Source organism: Schizosaccharomyces octosporus (assembly GCF_000150505.1).
Source record: "Schizosaccharomyces octosporus yFS286 unplaced genomic scaffold supercont6.1, whole genome shotgun sequence".
NCBI lineage: Eukaryota > Fungi > Ascomycota > Schizosaccharomycetes > Schizosaccharomycetales > Schizosaccharomycetaceae > Schizosaccharomyces > Schizosaccharomyces octosporus.
The window spans coordinates 3,642,574-3,662,763 of record NW_013185619.1 but is presented as its reverse complement, the minus strand read 5'-3'; the positions used below and the strand labels follow the sequence as shown (position 1 = coordinate 3,662,763).

Genomic DNA, 20,190 nt, shown 5'->3' with positions numbered 1-20,190 from the left:
TATAAATAAGAACACAATCAAATTCTTCATTTTATTTCATTCGATCTTCTCTGGAAACAAAGAAGTTTGACGTTTCCATGATTCACGAATCGGGAATATCGGGTCTTCGAGGGAACTTGTTTACTTATTCAACCCAATGGTTACCACAGCAACGTGTGGTAAACATAGCTTAAGACCATAAATAGGTTATATACTTAATAAACAGACTAGTTGTTTTTCACAGCATTGTTTAACTTGGACTTGTTTGTTTGAATTAACTAGATCTTTTTGCGTTTGTTGTTTTTGTGACGCCGGCGGTAACGATGTTACTTGTTTATATATGACGTCGTCAACTGGGAAAATGTCATCTTCAATGATTAACAGGTTTGGATGCGCGGAACAAAGATATTTCTATAGAAATATAACCTTTAGCTTTTTAATGTATTTGCCTATGGTAGTTTTGAAAGCCGATATGCCTGTCACATGACAGGATGTACAGGTGTCATGCAAAACATTGAAGGTCACATGTTACTCTTGTTTGTTTTTGTTCCTCCTAGGTAGTCTCAATCAGGAAGAGGGGAAAGATAGTAACTTTCCTTTTACAACTACTTCAAACCGCCAAACCTCCATCCCTTTCAGATCCTTTAATACCGATTTTTCTTTCATTTACTTATTATTTGAGTAAGATTCCTTCTGCTCGATTGTTGTGGCTTATTGCCCGATATATTATTGGCGTTTGAACTGGTTTGTAGATTGTCTCCGAGCGCTCGCTTTTGAACAACAAAACGGTGTTTAGTGAGCAAAGTACAAGACTAATTTTACTATTGGTCAACAGTTTTGACGATTCAGTTTCTGATTATCGTCCTCCTGTTTTCACTGCTTTGGAGAAATTAGATTTCTTCCAAAGGTGTTCAAAGGAAGTTCTCGTTGCTTCTGTGTTTTTATGAAAAAACAAGTGTCTATTCTTCACAGAAGTTGTTCGTTTAGGATTGGCTTCTTGTGGTTTTTTCTAAAGACAATTTAAAGTTCTTACAACAACAATCTTGTAATAGCTAATTAAAACCCTGCTTTTTCTTTTTTTTAAAAAAAATCTACTTTGGTTATTCAACTTTGTCTGGTTACTTGGTAAATAAGGTCTCGTTGGTGGGTTTGTTGTCTCTTTTTTTTTCACCTCTTGTTCCTTCACCCTCTTCCCCTTTTCCCCGGTCACTTGGCACGGTTTTTTCACTCTTTAAATCCTTTTATTTTATAGAAGAAAGGTTCCTTACTTTTTTTTCTTTTCTGGTTGCTCCTTCTCCTTTCTTCCTTTCACCAAACCTTCGGTCTCATTTCCCTTTTCCTTGGCACGGAAACACTAAAACTTGGCTTGCGTCTTCTATCTATTCTTTCGTTTGTTATCCTTTGTTGCACGGAATCATTCGTTCTCCTCCAGTCTTTTCTGTTCACCAGCTTCTTTTAATCCTACCTTTTATAATTTTTTATATTAAACAACCCCGGCGCTTGTAATTCTTTTCGTACAAAGCCATGGATTCTCCTTTGTCTTCACTTTCCTTGTCCCAGTCACTGTCTAATAGACAACACCTTATCCGTCCAGCTGCTCGACGCTTACGTCTGGAGCCAGAAAATATCCACCCTAATTCTGATTTGGATTCATTCTTTCAGAAGTCGAAGCCTCATTCCTCATTAATGGATCCTTTCTGTAAAGGCCGTTCCTCTACCTCCCCAGCATCTTCCCTTGCCGCGGACCTTTCAATGAACATGCACATAGACAGGAGCCCAGCGCTTCCAACTCCCCGACGTACATTATTTCGCTCTTTTTCTTGTACAGTTGAAACACCTCCAACGGATGCTCCTATCACATCTCCTTTGGATGAGTCCCCCTCCAACACTGCCTTGTCTCCTTCTGGGTTTCTCCAGCATCCTCCTAGAAGGTTTACAGACATAGTAACGCCTAACCTAGTTTCTCCTAGACCTCTATCCATTGCCTCTAAGTTTAAACCAAAATCCTCAATGTCGTTTCATTCTAAATTGAATGATTCTTCTCGCAGTTCAAGCAGCAATGGCTCCGTTGATTTGTATCTTCGTCCAACTGTAAGTCGATCCCGTTCTTCAAATAATGCCGCCCCTCCTTTTCTTCGATCCCGTTCTAGTTCGTCCTACTCTATTAATAAACGTAAGCCTCCAACTGCGCAGATAAATAAACAACTATCCTATGCTGTCTCACGTACATGCAATCGCTCCGGTAATTCCAATGGTATATTTTCTAGTTGTTTGAGCGACGATGTAGATGAACTTGATAGTATGTCGGATAATGACCAGACTTTCATGAATGAAAATTTGGACGACGTTACGGTGAATCATGTTGATATTGATGATGATAAAGGTGATTTTGATGTCGACCTGCATGATGCCAGTCACGAGGATGAACATTCTCTGGACGATTTGTTTCAAGCATCTCCAGTTAAAGGACGATCTGGCATCGTTTCCATGCCTTTTAACAATTTTGAAAATATTCCTCCAACTCCTTTGGCCCCCCCTGTGAGTGAGGAAAACGAATTTGATGAGCAGGATACTCCAGTACTTCGTCGTACCCGCAGTATGTTTCTTAAGTCGACCAGATTAGGATTATGGGGATATCAAGATACCGTTTCTCCTGCAGCTAAGCAATCGACCAAAGATTCTGATGAATATATATCATCTCAAGTGGAAAATCTCTCTTTACCATGTTTTGGAGTAAAAGAGGATTCTTTAAAGCGAATCAGTCAGGATACATTGTTAAAACTATTGGATGGATATTATAGAGATATGTTTGATGATTGTATAATAGTGGATTGTCGCTTTGAGTATGAGTATTTGGGAGGCCATATCGCTAATGCCATAAACCTAAACTCTAAACAAGCGGTAGTTGAAACATTTTTTAATAAGCCTCTAGTTCGTCGAACAGCACTCATTTTCCATTGTGAACATAGTGCACACAGAGCTCCTCATATGGCATTGCACTTTCGAAATACGGATCGCGAAATGAATAGTCATCGTTACCCGTTTCTTTATTATCCGGAAGTATATATTTTACATGGAGGATATAAATCGTTCTATGAAAATCATAGAAATCGTTGCAATCCCGTTAATTATGTTCCGATGAATGATGCATCTCATGTAATGACTTGTACCAAAGCTATGAATAATTTTAAGCGCAATACTACTTTTACTCGTACTAAAAGTTACACTTTTGGCCAGAGCCTGTTGGCTTCTCCCGGTATTAATGACTCCCCTACGGCAACGCATTCGTTATCAAATTTGAGAAGGTTTTGATGTGTGCTTTTTTTTGTTGCAATTATATTTGTATAACTTTTTACTTACCTTGATATATTGAAATGGTTCCTTTGTTACTAAAATTGGCAATCCTGACAGATTTCATTTCTCGTGCTTTTCGGCGACAGTTTTTGTTCTGACTATGATTTTAGACGAGGTTTCTTTGCAAAAATGGTTGGTGATTGTTAAACTTTCGTTGGTATTTTATTTATCTTTTAAATGCCAAAACACAGTAATGTATGAACGAAGAAGTCCCTTTAATGCAGTCTAATTCTTATTCGACACAACAGTTGAGATACTTTCGTACTGCTAAATATCCCTTAATAAGCTGTCGAGAACATAGAATTTATAAATTATTCCTTTTTGTTGTGAAATCAAATTTCAATTCGGTCATTTATTTTACTCTGTGGTATCTATTATTTTCTTTAAGCTGTAGCAGACAAAGCATAGTGTGTATATCACTAATGTATTTTATTAGTGCTTTCATGGCTAGTATGATGCTATATAATATTATTGAGATGGTGTAAATTGTATAATACAAAAGAACGGTGCATTACAAAAGATAAATAAACAATCCAGAAAAATTCACTAAATGATGCACACTTTTTTGGAAATAAAAATTCATCTATTTTTGGGTTTTTTACTGAATTTTTTAGTAAAATAACTGGAAGAATCATGATCCCGATTAGATTTTGTGTTGTAAATGAATAAGAATCCTTTTAGGATACAAGTTGTCAGTTAACATTGCTTAAGAGATACGATTTTTTTTATTTAAAATTACAAACCTGAAATTCCAGTTATACAATTCGCATTCAGGTCGTGGTGAATTGTTTAATGAGTAGCATCTCACCTAGGAAATTTGAGCCAGACTACTTTACTGACTTGCTCAATATTCTTTGATTGTTATACAATTAATCTTACAATATATGATAGAATACTTTAATAAGCCTTGTATTTGAGCGCTCACCCTCTATCTGTTCACTTCTTTTTTAGTCCTACAATTCCATGTTTATTAATTTCCTTAGCACACCCTTTGTGACTTTTAGATAAGTAACACTTGTATATCGTCCTAGGTCCATATATACAAATCCCGCACAACAACGATACGGTATATAGTTTTTACGCACATTACTGCAGGGTAAGAAACTGTTCAAGGATTGCAAACTAGAAAAAAACAATATTCTTGGATTCCAACTAAACGTGGAAGATTGGGTCCTATGAGTAATAGCCATGCATTTAAAAAGTCGTTTTGTATAAGGGTAATTTTGGCTCCTTTAATTGTATGGAAAAAGTAGCTAACTAACCATTGTTTACAGGCACCTGCAAACTGGGAAAAGTCTTACATGGAAGTTTGGCCCCTTATCACAGTGCCAAGACAGTATATTTGCTTAAGATGGTGCACTTCTCCTCAATACCATGAGTTTTCTTGCTCTTCGTTACAATTTTTAGTTATTCGGCCAGCTGGTATGAATGTGCTTCTTGGACGTGTCAAAACGTTATATGGAAGCCAAACTGTAGCCATTGAACACGTCGAAGATAATAGATACGCCTTAATACTTCTTTCAGACCAAGTCGAATTTAGGTCATTGAAAGTGATTGCCAATCATCAATTATCGGAATCTACGAACACATCTATCGAGTCTGGCTCAACGGTAAAGCCTCTGAAAAAAGTTTCAAGGGAAAATTCTCTTTTATCCTCTGGGTTTATGGAAAAGACACTTCACGACATTCGATCTGGTTCGACGTTAGCAAATGAACAAGAGAACAAAACAACCAGTAATGACAAAGATATCCTGTCCTCTCATCCTATCCCAGATTACGAACAGGATAATGTCAACCATGAAGAACCTGAGGATATAAAAGTATTTCATTCAGAGGACCCGCTCCCAACTTTGGAGAATCTAACAGATTCACTAAGAAAAGGATATTTCTATCAGTTGCTAATGACTAAAACGCCTGTGGTGTTTTATGCGAAGCATTTAGTTGGAAAATACCGCACGCACGCTTTGGATTATTTTAAGAAAACAAAGGATGAAAGCTTGGTAGAAGAGCTTTTGAAGTTCTTATCAAGTATACGTTCGGTAGAAACCTGGAAGGAAAATTTGCAAAACTGCTTCCAAGATCATTTGGACGGAAGAGCATGGCATTTGGAGCTCGGCGATGGGGCAATGGAAATTGAGCTTCATGGATATCGCCAGTGGTTACAAAACGTTCTAAACAAGGATAGTCATGAAACTGAGAAACCCGATTTTCTAAAGGAGTTTTCATATTTAAAATCAAAAGAATACGAATTGAAAGTACTTATAAATTTTGAGGTGCTGTATCTATTATTGAAGATACACCCAGAATATGCTACCCAAAAATCTTCTCGTGACAAAATAAAAAAAGTAAAAGCCAATTCCAAAAAAGAAAAAGAACCGCCGAATTTGTTTGAAAAGGTTCAGCTTCAACTGGAATTTGTGTTTGATGGACTGTGTATTCGGAGAACAATTGAGGAAAAACCCCCTAATTCAACTGAAGATTTATTGCTAAAATTTTGCAAAGAAGGTATTATTCCTTTTTATTCTTCTAAATTTCCCAAAATTGCTAGGGTTTTACTGGAGAAATGTAACGGTTTATCTTTGTTACCAGACTTTACGAATCCGCTCACTAAGCACACTTCACGCCGCTCTAAACATTTATCTAGGTCAAATACAGATTCTTCGTCTTCTTTGAAAAGGTTACGCAGCGAGACACCGGTGTCATCGTCTTCGTCGCCCGGAGATACGAAATCATCTAACCTTAGACGTCAAGGAAGCTTTTCTAATACAAATTTTTCTCTTACACGCTCTGACTCTAGAACATCGTTTACTGAAAAAGATTTGAAGAAGCGAACCAACAATATGTCCCGGATTCGAAACAGAGAAGTCGCGCTTCCTTCTTCCGGATCATTAGTTCGACAACGAAGCTCTTTCAGTGAACAACCACAGTCAAATAGTGTTTCGGAATTGTCGTTTACAGAGAAATTGTTGTTGGCAAGTTCAGATCCTAACAATGCTTTACCGCAAAGACCTTCGGGAGGTATTGCAAAACAAGATCTTACTCGATCAAGGACTCTCAGTTCTTTTGATAATCTTTCGGATTCAGTTCATACTTCAGACCAGCGAAAGCAATCCAATTCTGTTTTAGTTCAGGCAACCCCTCGAAAGAGGACGTCCTTAGTTGCCAGTTTTCAGTCACCGACAGCTACTCACAGGAGAATGCCTGACGATTCGCCCACTAAAGTTATCTCAGATGATCCAGTCATTCAGGATTCCCCTTCACGAAATGCTATGAAACCTAACGTCTTCGTTTGTATACCTACTACTCCTCGAAAATTACATACTAGTAACGACGAGGATCAGATATAAAAAGCAAAAGCAATTGTTCTAATGTCTTACCCATAGTTACATGTTATGATTAATAATTATATTTTATAAATGATTCAAATTATTGCACTTTTACCAATTATTAAACTAGTTTGAGTAGAAATTCACATAACATCAAAACATGGACTACTTTAGTACCAGTAATTGAAAAAGAAAAAGTTACTGATACTCGATAGTATAATTTTTAAACAATCTTCCACAAGTACAATACATAGAAGTCCATATTTACAATACGACTTAAATTTATCGAATCAATTTAAAAATAAACGATTTCAAGTATATATTCTTTAATTAACATTGGCAAAAGGCAACTGCTGGCATAAATGGAATTTTACACTTAACGTAACCCTACCCTACAAACCAAACAGTCACGCTTCACAACACATCCATGTCTGAAGGTGTAGAGTTTTCCTCACCACAAAAATGCCTTCCGCACCTGTAAGTTATCTACAGAATGATTAAGTATGATGCATTACTAACTAAAAAATAGCGCAAGCAATCCAAGACCTACAAGGTGCCTAGCCGTCCCTTCGAGTCAGCTCGTCTTGATGCTGAACTCAAGCTTGCTGGTGAATATGGTTTGAGAAACAAGCACGAAATCTGGCGTGTCGCCCTTACTCTCTCTAAGATCCGTCGTGCTGCTCGTGAGCTTTTGACTCTTGACGAGAAGGACCCTAAGCGTCTTTTTGAGGGTAATGCCATCATTCGTCGTCTTGTTCGTTTGGGTATCTTGGACGAGACCCGTATGAAGCTTGATTATGTCTTGGCTCTTCGTCTTGAAGACTTTTTGGAGCGTCGTTTGCAAACTCAAGTTTTCAAGCTTGGTTTGGCTAAGTCTATCCACCACGCTCGTGTCTTGATCTACCAACGTCACATCCGTGTTGGTAAGCAAATTGTCAATGTCCCCTCTTTCGTTGTCCGTTTGGACTCTCAAAAGCACATTGACTTTGCCCTTACCTCTCCTTACGGTGGTGGCCGCCCTGGTCGCTGCAAGAGAAAGCACCTCCGCGCTCAACAAGAGGGTGGTGAAGGCGCTGAAGAAGCTGAAGAAGAGTAAATTAAACGGTTCTAATTTTAGCACTTATGTGCACATAGAAGAATGTATTCTACCCGGTTCTGCTTCTTTGCCTTATATAGGAAAAATAGTTTGAAGGTCTATTTGTGATTGCATATGGAAAACGTGTTGTGTTGCTGGAAATAGTAGTTTGTAGGGGACATAGAAATTGTAAGAGATCCGACGAGGATCGCATGTAAGGTATTTGGGTTTGTATAGAGCTAGCTTATTATGGATTTACTGATTAAGGATTTAGGTAGTCTGCCCTGTTATGGAGAGTAATAAGTGATTAACGGGCTTTTCGTCGATTTCAAAGTCATCCAAGGGTGGATGCTCTGTACATACGTGGTTTTCATTATTAAAACTTGAAACGAACAGATATAATGACTGAAAGAATGGACTATTTAATATTCAAACTTTTTTTTTTAAAGTAGACCTTTCCTTCTTGTCTTCAGTTCTTGTTTGGATACATTCTCGTTTGTTTATTTTCCTAAGTAACATAGCTGGTTGCTACCTGAGGGAAAGCATAGTATGGCGCAAGGTCTAAATAGTGCTTGAAGGAAAGTTCAAGCAGGAAGTCAAAGTAACCTGACCAGAACCTGCATCAGACCTCATAAATTTATTTTTTGGAGAATTAAGTAAACGGAACTTACGAGCGTTTAACTTCTCATATTAAACACGTTTGTTGCCTGAATTTCGTATATCGCATCTCTATAAAGTAACGTTTGCAGCAGTAAATAAAAGCTACAACTATGACTTCTCACCAAACTGGAAAAATCACATCCCATTGGAATGATCCTGCTTCCCACATATTTCTGGAATCAAAGATCAACGCTTCACAGAATCCTAGTCGCTCGTTGAAGAAAACCGCTTCTAGTCGACGGTTGGTATATGAGGAAGCTAGTAAGTCATTGGAAGATTCGCACACATCGCCAATACCCCAAAGACAGCCCTCATTGAATGTACCACCTACAATACCTTCCAAGGTCAGTTCTCCTACAGCATTAGCTCCACCGAAACCCTCTGCCCATTTAAATGCGGAGGGTCGTTTGCCATTGAACGGACGACATACTGAAGTTGCAAAAGAGAACCAAGAAACAGATCAGTATGCGGGTTTGAAAAGTGCAGAAAGTAACATGCCCAAGAGAACAGAAGTCTCTACTCTTAAAAGGTCTATCCAGAGTATGCTCGAATCTAAGTCTTCTTTAGATCCGGCTGTTCATAACATGCTTAAGAGTCGAGTTGAAAAGAGTCTCTTAGAACCAGGCTTTCTTGACACGTTTGATGATGAATGGCTTGAGAAACTCTCAGAGGTTTCTCATTTAACTTTCCAAGGTAAAAATGCTGATGCCAAAGGTATCCTTGTTGATATGATGTGTAGTGGTGTCGTTCCCAACTGTATTCGCTGGTGTCCAGTGCTAAAAACCATCGTTGAAAATGTATCTTCATGATTTGAAGCCTAAAATTCTCTTCCTGCTTCTTTTATTTCTCTTTTTCTGTATTTATTACTCAATCCTTTACCTTCCATGGGCGTGTATTCTTCTCATATAGGATCATTCCTTTGTTCGTTGCATATATTCTCAGTTTATGATGATTACGAATTTTTTTGACTCGTTATGTCAGCTTGATTGTCACATTTTCTCCAAAGAAACATGATCTGCTTTATAGTTCAATTACAAAATGCGTGGGTTCGTCGTTTTAGGCGAAAAGGCTGTCAAGCTATACGGTTTTTTAGGGACTGCACACATCAATGAATTTTCTTAAGTTTCTCAAAAGAAACAGCATTTACATATTCTTTCCAATACAAATTGTATTAATATCCATAAATCCTCGTTTATTATTAGTATCTTTACTATTTATTATCGCACTACTGTAAATATTCTTGTCTCTTTTTACGCAATCGAATGTAGCTCAACACAGCGAGAAATTTACTGGGTACACGAAACGTAAGTTGTACTCTACCAACACGTTACTCTGTTTCTCTTGATGTAAACAAGAGGAAGTTCAGCCTTTCCTTTATTTATTTACCATATGCTTTTGTTTTAGATAGAAGAAGCCATACACTTATGACATCTCCATCTTTTGTAAGTACAATAACTGCCTAGGTGGTTCGTTTTCTCTGACTCGTATGGTATTGTATAGGCAGACACGATGGAAGCATTGACAAATCGAGACCTTCCGAGGCCTCCCAATACGAGTAAACTTCATCGTACGCCTTGTATAAAGCGCAAATCTGTAAACCTAAGTATCTCTCCAGGGCATGGTTCTTTTAATGGCTCTTCTGTTGACTTAGGTTCAAGCGATAACAGCTCTGGTGGCTTTTCTCGTCGAGGTCATTTTGATTTCATATCTCCTCGAAGTGAAGGCAAGTTTAGGAAACCATTTGCTCGCCTACTTGGGAAGCCGTTTGATGCATCTGTTCCCTTCGTTTCTCAGCACCGAAGATACTTTTCTGAGGGATCCTTTCAATTACCACAGTCAAAGGCACACTCAATGAATTCTGAAAATTCACCAATTGGTAAACATTACGGAAATATCCCTCGACGCCCACCTTCTGATGCTGGTACAAACAAAAAAAGATACTTCAGTCTTGGCTCGATGACTTCGACGCGCAGACTCTCAGATACAAATAGTGAGCGAACATTAACAAACTCTACAGCTTCTCCGTATTCTTTACCAATTTCCAGTTCAGGTCCTTCGGATAAGGAGGATAGCTCTAGTACAACACTTACACACTTTCCTTCTTCTTACTCCTCTAACACATCTTTTCTTTCTCCTAACGGATCTCCTACTTTGCGGAGCAAATATGATTCTCCGCTGGTAAATTCCGTCAATTCAAAGGATGATTTTGGCTCAGACTTTCAGTTGGGTAGTTCGCTGCCTCCTACTCCTACAAGCCTTAGTGATGGACACAATGGCCATGTGAATGTGAAAGCGCTACCTCCTGATTATAAACGTATAAAGAAAAGGGCAAATCTTATACAAGAATTGGTGACGACGGAAGCCAACTATCTTAATGATTTAATTGCAATTCAACAGTGTTATGGTTTACGCGTTCATGAATGCAATGCTCTCAATACTATTGATATTCAAACTGTGTTTGGCGATATTGAACCGCTTCTTACTTTCTCAGTCGATTTTCATTATCGATTATATAAGGGAGGTGAAGGGGCTTGGAATATAAATGAAAACACAAAGCTTTTTGACCCTCTTCCTTGTAACCTTGGACTTGTTTTTCTTGAAAGCCTGACAGATATCAGTCAAATTTATTCGGGTTACTGTAATCGACAAGATGCCGTTTTCAGAATCATAACAAAGTGGAGAGAAAAACCTGCGGTCTCAACTTGGGTCACAGAAGGGGATTGTATGGTTCAACAATATACAAATGCTTGGGATTTGGGTAGCTTAATTATCAAACCACTTCAACGTCTTTTGAAGTATCCTTTGTTGCTTCAAAAGATTATTGATACTACCCCAGAGAGTAATCCCGAGCATCCTGATCTTGTTTTATCTTATCAGCTTTTGCAAGAGCTAATTGCCAATATTAATCAAAAACAAAAACCCTCTCATAAACGTGGCTCGTTAAGTGCATCACATAAACGTGATGCTGGATGGGCACTATTAAATAAATCTTCACACAGCAAGTCAAGGTCCGCGAGCAGCTATGATTTCCGTAATGATCGACGCTATAATTTTCAGCGAAATGTGCTTCAGGATTTGCGAAGAAAGGTTGCAGTGGTTAAGGCTCTTCAATCTAGTATCGACGTATGGTATGTTAATGTTTTAGAAGGGTTCTCGGTTTTTGAAAGAATTCTGGCAAACCTAGAAGCCGTGAGCAATGTGGATTCCGAAGAATCACCCGAGGCTTGGCGGAAATTCCATCTTCTTGCTCTTATGTTGAAATCGAATACGGCATCTCAGATAGAACCTCAAATAAAAGCGGATGTTCAGGAACCGGCAGCGCATATGGTAAAAATGATGCAAAAGGTGATACAATATATCGTCTCTGCGGAGTTTATTATCTCGTCTGAGAAATTAAAAGATCTTCAGGATTGCATCGACAGCGGATTTCATTCTGTGTTCTTGAACTTATATAGGATACAGTGTTCTATATATCAAAGCTACGCCGAAAACATGATATTCCTTATACCAGAATCACTAAGATTAAGCATTATTGAGGAAAGTAACGACTTCGCAGCATTGGTACGTGCATTTGAACCGATGCATTACGAAGACCAACAATGCCTGGAGGAATCCATGAAGAAGCTGGCTTTTTCTCAAAATCTATAATATTATTACGAGAGCTTTATACAGCCATTTAAATCGTTCATTTAAATATTTTACACTACTGTCTGTTACATTCTTTTTTGAATGGCTCTTTTTCTTTCATTATATTTTTTGCATATTAAGGTCACGGAGATCTCAGGAATCTTACATTTTTGTATAACGTCTGGTTAGCATTAGCATTTTATAAAAGAATGTTCATAACACATCTCAACTTTGAAGGACGATGGATCTTCTACTCTTATATTGATATCTCTTACTACTCTCGTTTGTTGTTGAGGCAATTATGAGCTTTGGTATTATCTTACATATTTTAATGACCTAATGAATAAAAGAACTTATATTCACAGAAATAATGAACACTATTGAATGCGTAAGGGTATAATGTATAAGAGATATAACTATCAAAAATTAAAATATTAAGTTTCTTATTGAGTAAATAACAATTTCTCCTTTTCTTGGTATCCCAAACCCCCAAAGCTATATTCGTAGAGATTAGCTTCTAACAAATTTAGGATACTATGCCAAAACCACCAAAACTTTAATCAAACATAACAGACAATAGACTTTTCATTTTAAGCAGATGATAACTTAGTACGACGTTCACGGACAGCAGAAGCCAATTTATCAAACACACTGACAGTTTGCTCCCAGCTGATACAAGCATCTGTGACACTAACACCGTACTTCAGTTTAGAAGGACCCTCATCAGGGATAGCTTGCTTGCCTTCGTGAATATGGGATTCAATCATAACACCACTGATAGCATTTTGACCAGCAGCAACTTGTTCAGCGATGGCTGCAGCAACCTTGGGTTGGTTGTTGTGATCCTTGCATGAGTTACCGTGAGAGCAATCAATCATAATACTAGGGTGAAGCTTGGCCTTTTCAAGATCAGCCTTAGCTTGATTAACAGAAGCAGCATCAAAATTAGTACCCTTCTTACCACCTCTCAAAATGATGTGGGTAACAGGGTTGCCCTCGGTGGTAACGATAGCTACAACACCTTGCTTGGTAACAGACAAGAAGTGATGAGGGTTGCTAGAAGAGTTGATAGCATCAATTGCAATACCGATGTTTCCATCAGTAGCATTCTTGAAACCAATAGGAAAAGACAATCCAGACGCAAGCTCACGGTGCAATTGAGATTCGGTGGTACGAGCACCAATGGCACCCCAGCAAACCAAATCAGCCAAATATTGAGGGCTGATTGTGTCAAGCATCTCAGAAGCGATACCAACACCTTGTTGCAAGAGCTCCAAGAATGTACCACGAGAAACACGAATACCCTTGTTGATGTTGTATGAACCATCCAAATCAGGATCGTTGATCAAACCTTTCCAGCCAACGGTAGTACGTGGCTTTTCAAGGTAGGCACGCATGATAATGTGCAAATCCTTCTTGTGCTTGGCAGCCTCCTTCTGTAATCTGCTAGCATATTCCTTGGCGGCAGCAGGATCGTGGATAGAGCAAGGACCAACAATAACAAGAATACGATCGTCACGTCCAGAGATGATGTCTGAAGCTTGACGACGTTGGTCAGAAACGAAGTCAAGGAGTTCGTCAGAAGCTGCTAATTCAGCTTGAATCAAAGCAGGAGAAATCACGGGATCATAACCGCGAATACGGCTATCTTCGTTTGCTTTTCCAGTAACGGTACTAGAGCCAGGGAAAAGAGGGATATGCTTGTCCATTTTATTTACAGGGTTTGTGTTTTGTGGAAGACAGCTGTTAAATTTCTGATCAGTTATATTGACCATCAAAATTTTTTTAGCTCTGTAATACGTTTCCTTATCCTTAATATCGCAATGGAAAGCCATCACAGAAAATGAATTGAGTGCTGTAACGTATCTTAGGGGACACATCAGTAAACCGATAAAGATAGGATCTGGAATGGAATTCCTGGATCAATTTCATATAAAAAAATAAAGTAAATAGAAAGGAGCATTCACATATTAAGTCATTTTTTGAAGACACAAAATGATGATGTTTGGGTTTGAAAATAGTCGCATCGTCTTTGTCAATGTAAACGGTGAATCTAGTAAATATGTCCAACGTATTATTTGGATATTTGGAACGAATGTAAACGAACTCATTAATTCATGAATCTTTACATTCAAGTCGATTTCTTTAAGTAGTCTTCAATACGCATTGCATTTCCTTTCATTCTTACTGATTGCAAAAGCAACATTTATACAGTCCGTTTCTGTAAAGATAAAAAACATAATTAAATTCGCTATTAATAGTGAGCTGAAGTTTGAGCTTGAACTTTTTTAGTAAATCTTTCTTATCATAAACATGCTTGCATTTCTATTAAGCCTAAAGCATACTGGATTATTAAGTATTAATACATGCAAGGATGTATATGTTGCGATTAAAAACAGTATTTAGCTTAACGATATAAATTCAAAGCAAAATTAGTAAAGACGTTGACGCGTTCACGAGTCATTTTCAATGCAATTCGTAGCATTTCGTTCGTTATGTCCTGCCCATTGTCAAAAGAATTCACAAGAGAATCCCAAGACTCTCGATCCATGAACCAAACTATACTATCCAGTTGAGCTGTCACGGTGGCATTATAACATGTTTGACTGAAAAAGGGTAATTCACCCACAAGGCAAAGACATGTAATATTTTCGGACAAAGTTTCTCTATCCATTTGATATGTAGCTTTTACCATTCCTGTCTCTAGGAGGATGAAACGATTAGGAATATCGCCCTTGTTCCAAAGAACATCACCCTTTTTTAATAAGCTTTTCTTAAAGTAAGGACAAATCGATAACCAAAAATCATCTTTTTTTGAAGTAACTTCACCAAATACCTGCATGAGGAGTGGGAATGGTTGTTGATATTTGGCAAATCGTTCATACCTATTTATCTCCTTCGACTCATCTCTTACGGTGGAAGCCGCAACTTCTCGTAACAGGTCATGACGAGGTGAGGGTGAGAAAGTCTGAGCCAAATTCAATTGAGTGCCACTTCTGGTAGGAACTGCAAGCGTGGCTGACATGCCTGCTTTTCGCAACAGTTTGTTGCGGCACACCTCGTATTCATCTAATAGCAAGTTTTCACAGTATTCCAAAGCTGAATTAATGTCTTCAAACACTTGACAATTGCAAATATCGTTTTCGGTAAAACAAATCTGACTAAGCTTTTTAAATGAGGAACGATTCTCATCTAATCCGCATACAAACATTGGAACGTTAACTTTAGCCAAGACACGACGAATCCGCAAAAACGCTTGAACAACACTAAAATCTGCACCGGAAACCAGACTGAAATCGATAATCAAGAAACGCAATGGATCACCTGTTGCCTCCAACTCTTCGATACGACCAGCAATTCGCTTTTCTACACCGTTTATAGTACCAAAGAATAGGAAGCCAGACAATTTACAGATTTGTATTTGCTTGCCGATTTCATTCAAAAATCTCTGCTGGCTTAGTGGACGACGGACCGTCGAACGGAGCATATTACAAGAATAAATCCCGCGTAGAGCAGATCTTCTAGAAGCCTGGAAGGCAAAGAATACGCATGCCAGAATAATGCCAAGTAAGATGCCAAAAACGAAATCAATTATACCCATTGAAGCCACAATAGCCACGATTGTGAAGTACTCTATTTTAGTGGTAGTACCAACTGGATCCCACAAAGACTCTTTTAATAATTCTATACCCAATATGAAGATTAGACAACCAACAGTCCACACAGGAATATATGATATAATACCTGGGCCCATAATAAGTAAACCTGTGGTTGCAATGGCAAGCATAACTCCAGATAAACGATTATTACCACCAGATCGAATGAACATTAAAGAATTAGTATAAGTCATGTAATTTTGAATACTTCCAACAAAACCAGACAATGAATTACTGATACCATGACCTATTAACTCCTTATCTGTGTCTATTTTCTCCATGCCAGTGGAAATGGCTAATGCAGGAACGTTGATGGGAACGTGCAGAATCCCAAAAAAAGTCAAAGCCAGCATTTCTGGAACGGTTGCCATTATAGCACCCCAATTTGTATCTTGGAAACTAAAGAGCTCATAATAATGGTACCATGGTACATCGCTTTGAGTACTAGAAAAAACCCAACCCGTTTCCCTTAGAAATTCTAAACTTAAACCCGGTATTACCCATACGAGAAAGTAAAACAGCATAGGAGCAAGAATAAAAAATGAAGGGATCAGAAAAGGATGGTTCCAGCGAGATTGGGCAACTTCAAGCATGAGAGCCATAAATAAAGGCGTCATCCACCGGGCAAAAGGCAACGGCTCGAATAAAGACGTAAAACATTGCCAATTAGTTAAATTGTTATCTTCGATCCTAGAGGACACAAAGATAGCTGTGTTCACAAGAAAGTAACCAACACCACCTATACATCCCAAAAGAATATGACGAGGAAAGAATTCAATCAGTCTGCCCAGGCGTAAGAGTCCAAGTAATACGAATACAATTCCTGTAAGAATACTGGAAAGACAATAAGCAAGAAGGGTTGTGGCGATGACAGATTTTGGATTATCTTCGCCAACGTGATGAATAATAGTAAAGGCTATTTGATGAAAGAATGGGATAACCTCAATCATTTCAGAACCTACTGATCCACTGAAAGCAGAACCGCCGAAGGAAAACACTAATTGAGAGACAATGCAACTGACGTAAAAGATAGCAAGGCCATCAGCACCCAAATTTTTAAAGATGGGATTTGAAATAGGAAAGAGAATTAAACCGTAGGATAATGCATCTAAGATGTTAAGAAGTAAGCCAATTGTGACGGAAGGAATATTATATAAGATCAAAGACGGACCGTTATCGTCAAAGAAATAATTATACATTTTGCGGAACGAAAAGCGAGAGCCAAGTTTCTCATCATGAGACGGGAATGCAGCGTTTGGGCGAGGCGTGTTTTCTGCACCATACGTCGAGGAAGGTCGATTGTCGGAGGAAAGGAGTAAAGGATGGCTTTCGTCTTGTTCCCAAGGAATTAAAAGGTCGGTATTAGAGGGACGCGTAAGGACGGATCGAGGATGAGAATATGAAGAAATAGAATACTGATCTTGCCAATAAGCAGATGCATCATCAGTCATATCTGGGGAAGCGGTAGGTTGTACATGGGCTCCATCGACGTCGACGGAAGCAAGTCTAGCGGACAAGAGATGGATGTCATTCGTATCTCGATAGCTCTGGCTGAAGAGATTGGGATCCGTACTGGTTTCGAAATTTGGAAAGACAGTACTACGCTTTTGATTCAAGCTATTACTTGGAGTAGCACGAGTCCTTTCAGACCTAGGCGGAGGCATACTGACGAAGGATCAAAGCAAATTAACTTTGAAAATTATGAGGAAAGAAAAAGAAAAACAAACACAGTATTAGAGAAATGTACCAACAAAGACTGGATGATGATGAAGATGTTTTTCTAAGATACGTAAAATAAAGGCATAGAAAAGTAAGAAACCATAAGAAACCTGTAAATCTATATTAGTTTTAAAATCGTGAAAACTTTTTAGCCGTTCCTTTATATATATATCTATATATATGGAAGCTAACAAGACAATTCACAAGAATCCGAAAGTTTTGCTAACAAAACAAATTATATAACAACAAACAGTTGCAAAACGTAAGACACTTTTAAAAGAAATCAAATTGCCAAATGCACAGCTGGCAAGTGAAAAAAATAAGGGTACAAAGCTGATACTCGGATCCAGAGGACAGAGAAGCAGATTGACAAAATTTAAGTCTCCAAAAATATGAAGAACAAAGAAACTTGTGCCAACAAAGAAAAAAATCCGAAACTGATGTTCGCGAAAGAGAAAAAGAATATGGTAAACTTTTTATATAACAGACTAACGGATCGCTATAAAAGATCCCAATTTTTATCTCTTTTCATGCTTGGTGATCAGATAGTAACCGACAGACGTTGAAAAGAGAATCGCTTTGACCAGTTTTTGGTGATACATTTATGATAAAGTAACTGAACGTAGTTTTGTATTCTGTAAACAAATAAACATTGAATTTTTAAAATAAAAAGAATTGTTTATAGAAAACGATGAAAAGAAATATTGAATTAGAGGATTCATACAGGTATTATTTTACTTCTTATGAGATGAGATGAGATGAGATGGTTTGCTATATACCAAAAGTGAAATCAGATTTTCAAGTGATGCTAAATGGATGTAAGTAATAGAAACTCGCATTTATGAATGTCGACTTTTCAGGAAAAATGAAACCAGTTTTTTCTTGTGAGTACTAAACTGAGATCTTACTGAAGTTAGAACTGGGTAGTTGCTGGAAAACAAAAAGCATTCTAGAGAATAAATAAATAGAAAAAAAAAACGGAAAAGAAAAAGAAAAATAACTAGTCGGAGGAATGGAAAGAGAGACAAAGCATTACGAAAAAAAAAGGGGACGAAGTTAGGAAGCATCATTGGAAATTTCTTGTAAAGATATGTAAAGACTTGTTGTTAGAGATTTATCCGTAAAAACCAACTGCTGAGTTGGGGATATTAAATCAAGGATGGATTTGGATAAATTTCTCGAGGTGGCTTGCTGCAAAGGAAGCGGAGACGAGAAATACAAAGGAAATCCACTTGTGGATGATACAGAGGGATTATGTAGTTGATACTTTGTTTGGTAGTGATGAATTAGGGTAGACAAGAGAGGAGGATGGGTAACGGAATACGAATAAGTTTCGGTAAGAGTACCACAGACGGAACAGTCATTTCGCTTTTCCAAATTGAAGGTGAAGGTGTAGGTACCGTCTTCGCCGATATACATCATATAGTTGTCAAGGGAAGGATTGCAGTCGGTAAGGATTTTGAGGACTTCATTGCAACAAGCAGCGGCAATGATGGCGTTTGTGGAAGCGACAGCTGGAATAATGCGTTTGACAATACCCAAGACGAAAAAGCGATCAATGTCTTGAGCATTGATGTTGAAAGCAACGGCACGATCTCGTGCACGGTCTACGATCCAATCCACATGCCAGGGGATATCGGGGTCGAAAGCGGGAGCAAGGCTGACAGACGTTTCCTCTCGTAAAGAGCCTTCTTCTTGGAGAGAAATTTCTTGTGAGGATTTCGTATTTTCTGAATTTTTTTCAGCAACACGAGGCCACTCGAGTAAAAAGGCCCATTCCACACAGTGTTCAGGTAGACGGGGAGTGTTGGCAATGGTGCAAATGGGATAAGAGGTTTTGGGGGTCAACATGTCAAGAGAGCATTCGTAACAACTAGTGATTGAAGGCAAAATAACACGAGCTTGACCTTTAAGACCTTCGGAGCCACCATCGACCAAGGGCAGAAAATCACCGCCTTTGGCAATTGAAACAAGCGTAGAATTGATCCACCGACGAGCCTCCACGGAATCTAGGCCGCAGACGACCAACTGAAATTGTTTGTAGTAATCGAGAGACTTATCCTGGATCCTTCCATGGAAGGGTATAACGGTGGTAGAGGGGACGCGTCGCATAATGGCCTTGGCAGCGACGGAAGCCTTGGAGTTTCCGACATCGTGTTCAGTAAACAAGAATTGACGATTTAAATTCGTAACGTCGATGGTATCCATGTCGATGACATGCAACTCGCGAAACCCACTGAGGGCCAAGTTTTTGAGGATTTCGCAGCCAAGTCCACCGGCTCCAACAACAAGGATTTTGGAAGCAAACAGGTCGTTCAAATCGAGTTGCGGATCTACATCAGGAGCAAAAGGGCCAGGTCGACGCAAAATTTTAGACCATTGATCATGACGCAGTCTGTCTTTTTGTACAATAGATTCTGCAGCAGATGCCATAGAGAATGAATGCACTTTTGGTGGAAACCAGATGTCTATGAATAAAATGCGATGCGATGCAATACAATACAATACAAATGAAATGAAATGAAATCGAATGAAATCAAATAGAAAGACAAAAACAAAAACAAAGACAGCTCTTAGAAATATATCCAAAAAGAAATAGAAAAAAAAAAGCAAAAACAAAATAGCTTTTCTGATTTTTGGCAGGGAAGCAAGCGTCGTCTAAGGTAGCCTAGTCTTCCTTTCAGTAGGACATTCTTCCTTACCATACCATAGGGTTTCATCACCACCTTGTGTTTTCAGCATGTCATGGATTTAAACTACATTTTAGCTGTACTTATTACGTTTTGAATTTAAG

At 38.4% G+C, this 20,190-nt stretch overlaps 8 protein-coding genes across 8 annotated transcripts; 5 read left to right on the top strand and 3 right to left on the bottom strand.

The window, feature by feature from the left end:
• Positions 1-583: 583 nt before the first annotated feature.
• Positions 584-3,732, top strand: SOCG_02457 (M phase inducer phosphatase Cdc25). Its single transcript, XM_013160950.1, has one exon. The coding sequence runs from the start codon at positions 1,504-1,506 to the stop codon at positions 3,289-3,291; it is 1,788 nt and encodes a 595-aa protein (XP_013016404.1). The 5' UTR covers positions 584-1,503; the 3' UTR covers positions 3,292-3,732.
• Positions 3,733-4,423: 691 nt separating this feature from the next.
• Positions 4,424-6,775, top strand: SOCG_02456 (DNA replication pre-initiation complex subunit Sld3). The gene is made up of 2 exons (XM_013160949.1): positions 4,424-4,550; positions 4,608-6,775. The coding sequence occupies exons 1-2, from the start codon at positions 4,509-4,511 to the stop codon at positions 6,678-6,680; spliced, it is 2,115 nt and encodes a 704-aa protein (XP_013016403.1). The 5' UTR covers positions 4,424-4,508; the 3' UTR covers positions 6,681-6,775.
• Positions 6,776-7,060: 285 nt separating this feature from the next.
• Positions 7,061-7,891, top strand: SOCG_02455 (40S ribosomal protein S9). Its single transcript, XM_013160948.1, has 2 exons — positions 7,061-7,136; positions 7,189-7,891. Exons 1-2 carry the CDS (start codon positions 7,122-7,124, stop codon positions 7,753-7,755), a joined length of 582 nt encoding a protein of 193 aa, XP_013016402.1. The 5' UTR covers positions 7,061-7,121; the 3' UTR covers positions 7,756-7,891.
• A 398-nt stretch (positions 7,892-8,289) lies between these two features.
• SOCG_02454 (uncharacterized protein) lies at positions 8,290-9,544 on the top strand. Its single transcript, XM_013160947.1, has one exon. It carries the CDS (start codon positions 8,505-8,507, stop codon positions 9,201-9,203), a length of 699 nt encoding a protein of 232 aa, XP_013016401.1. The 5' UTR covers positions 8,290-8,504; the 3' UTR covers positions 9,204-9,544.
• A 274-nt stretch (positions 9,545-9,818) lies between these two features.
• SOCG_02453 (RhoGEF Gef1) lies at positions 9,819-12,042 on the top strand (the record flags this gene model as incomplete). The annotated part of the gene is made up of 2 exons (XM_013160946.1): positions 9,819-9,836; positions 9,895-12,042. 2 exons carry the CDS (start codon positions 9,819-9,821, stop codon positions 12,040-12,042), a joined length of 2,166 nt encoding a protein of 721 aa, XP_013016400.1.
• A 269-nt stretch (positions 12,043-12,311) lies between these two features.
• On the bottom strand, positions 12,312-13,760 carry SOCG_02452 (phospho-2-dehydro-3-deoxyheptonate aldolase). The gene has a single exon (XM_013160945.1). It carries the CDS (start codon positions 13,728-13,730, stop codon positions 12,612-12,614), a length of 1,119 nt encoding a protein of 372 aa, XP_013016399.1. The 5' UTR covers positions 13,731-13,760; the 3' UTR covers positions 12,312-12,611.
• Positions 13,761-14,428: 668 nt separating this feature from the next.
• SOCG_02451 (sulfate transporter) lies at positions 14,429-17,341 on the bottom strand (the record flags this gene model as incomplete). Its single annotated transcript, XM_013160944.1, has 1 exon — positions 14,429-17,341. The coding sequence occupies one exon, from the start codon at positions 17,339-17,341 to the stop codon at positions 14,429-14,431; it is 2,913 nt and encodes a 970-aa protein (XP_013016398.1).
• Positions 17,342-18,049: 708 nt separating this feature from the next.
• On the bottom strand, positions 18,050-20,094 carry SOCG_02450 (NEDD8 activating enzyme). The gene has a single exon (XM_013160943.1). It carries the CDS (start codon positions 19,827-19,829, stop codon positions 18,453-18,455), a length of 1,377 nt encoding a protein of 458 aa, XP_013016397.1. The 5' UTR covers positions 19,830-20,094; the 3' UTR covers positions 18,050-18,452.
• Positions 20,095-20,190: the final 96 nt, after the last annotated feature.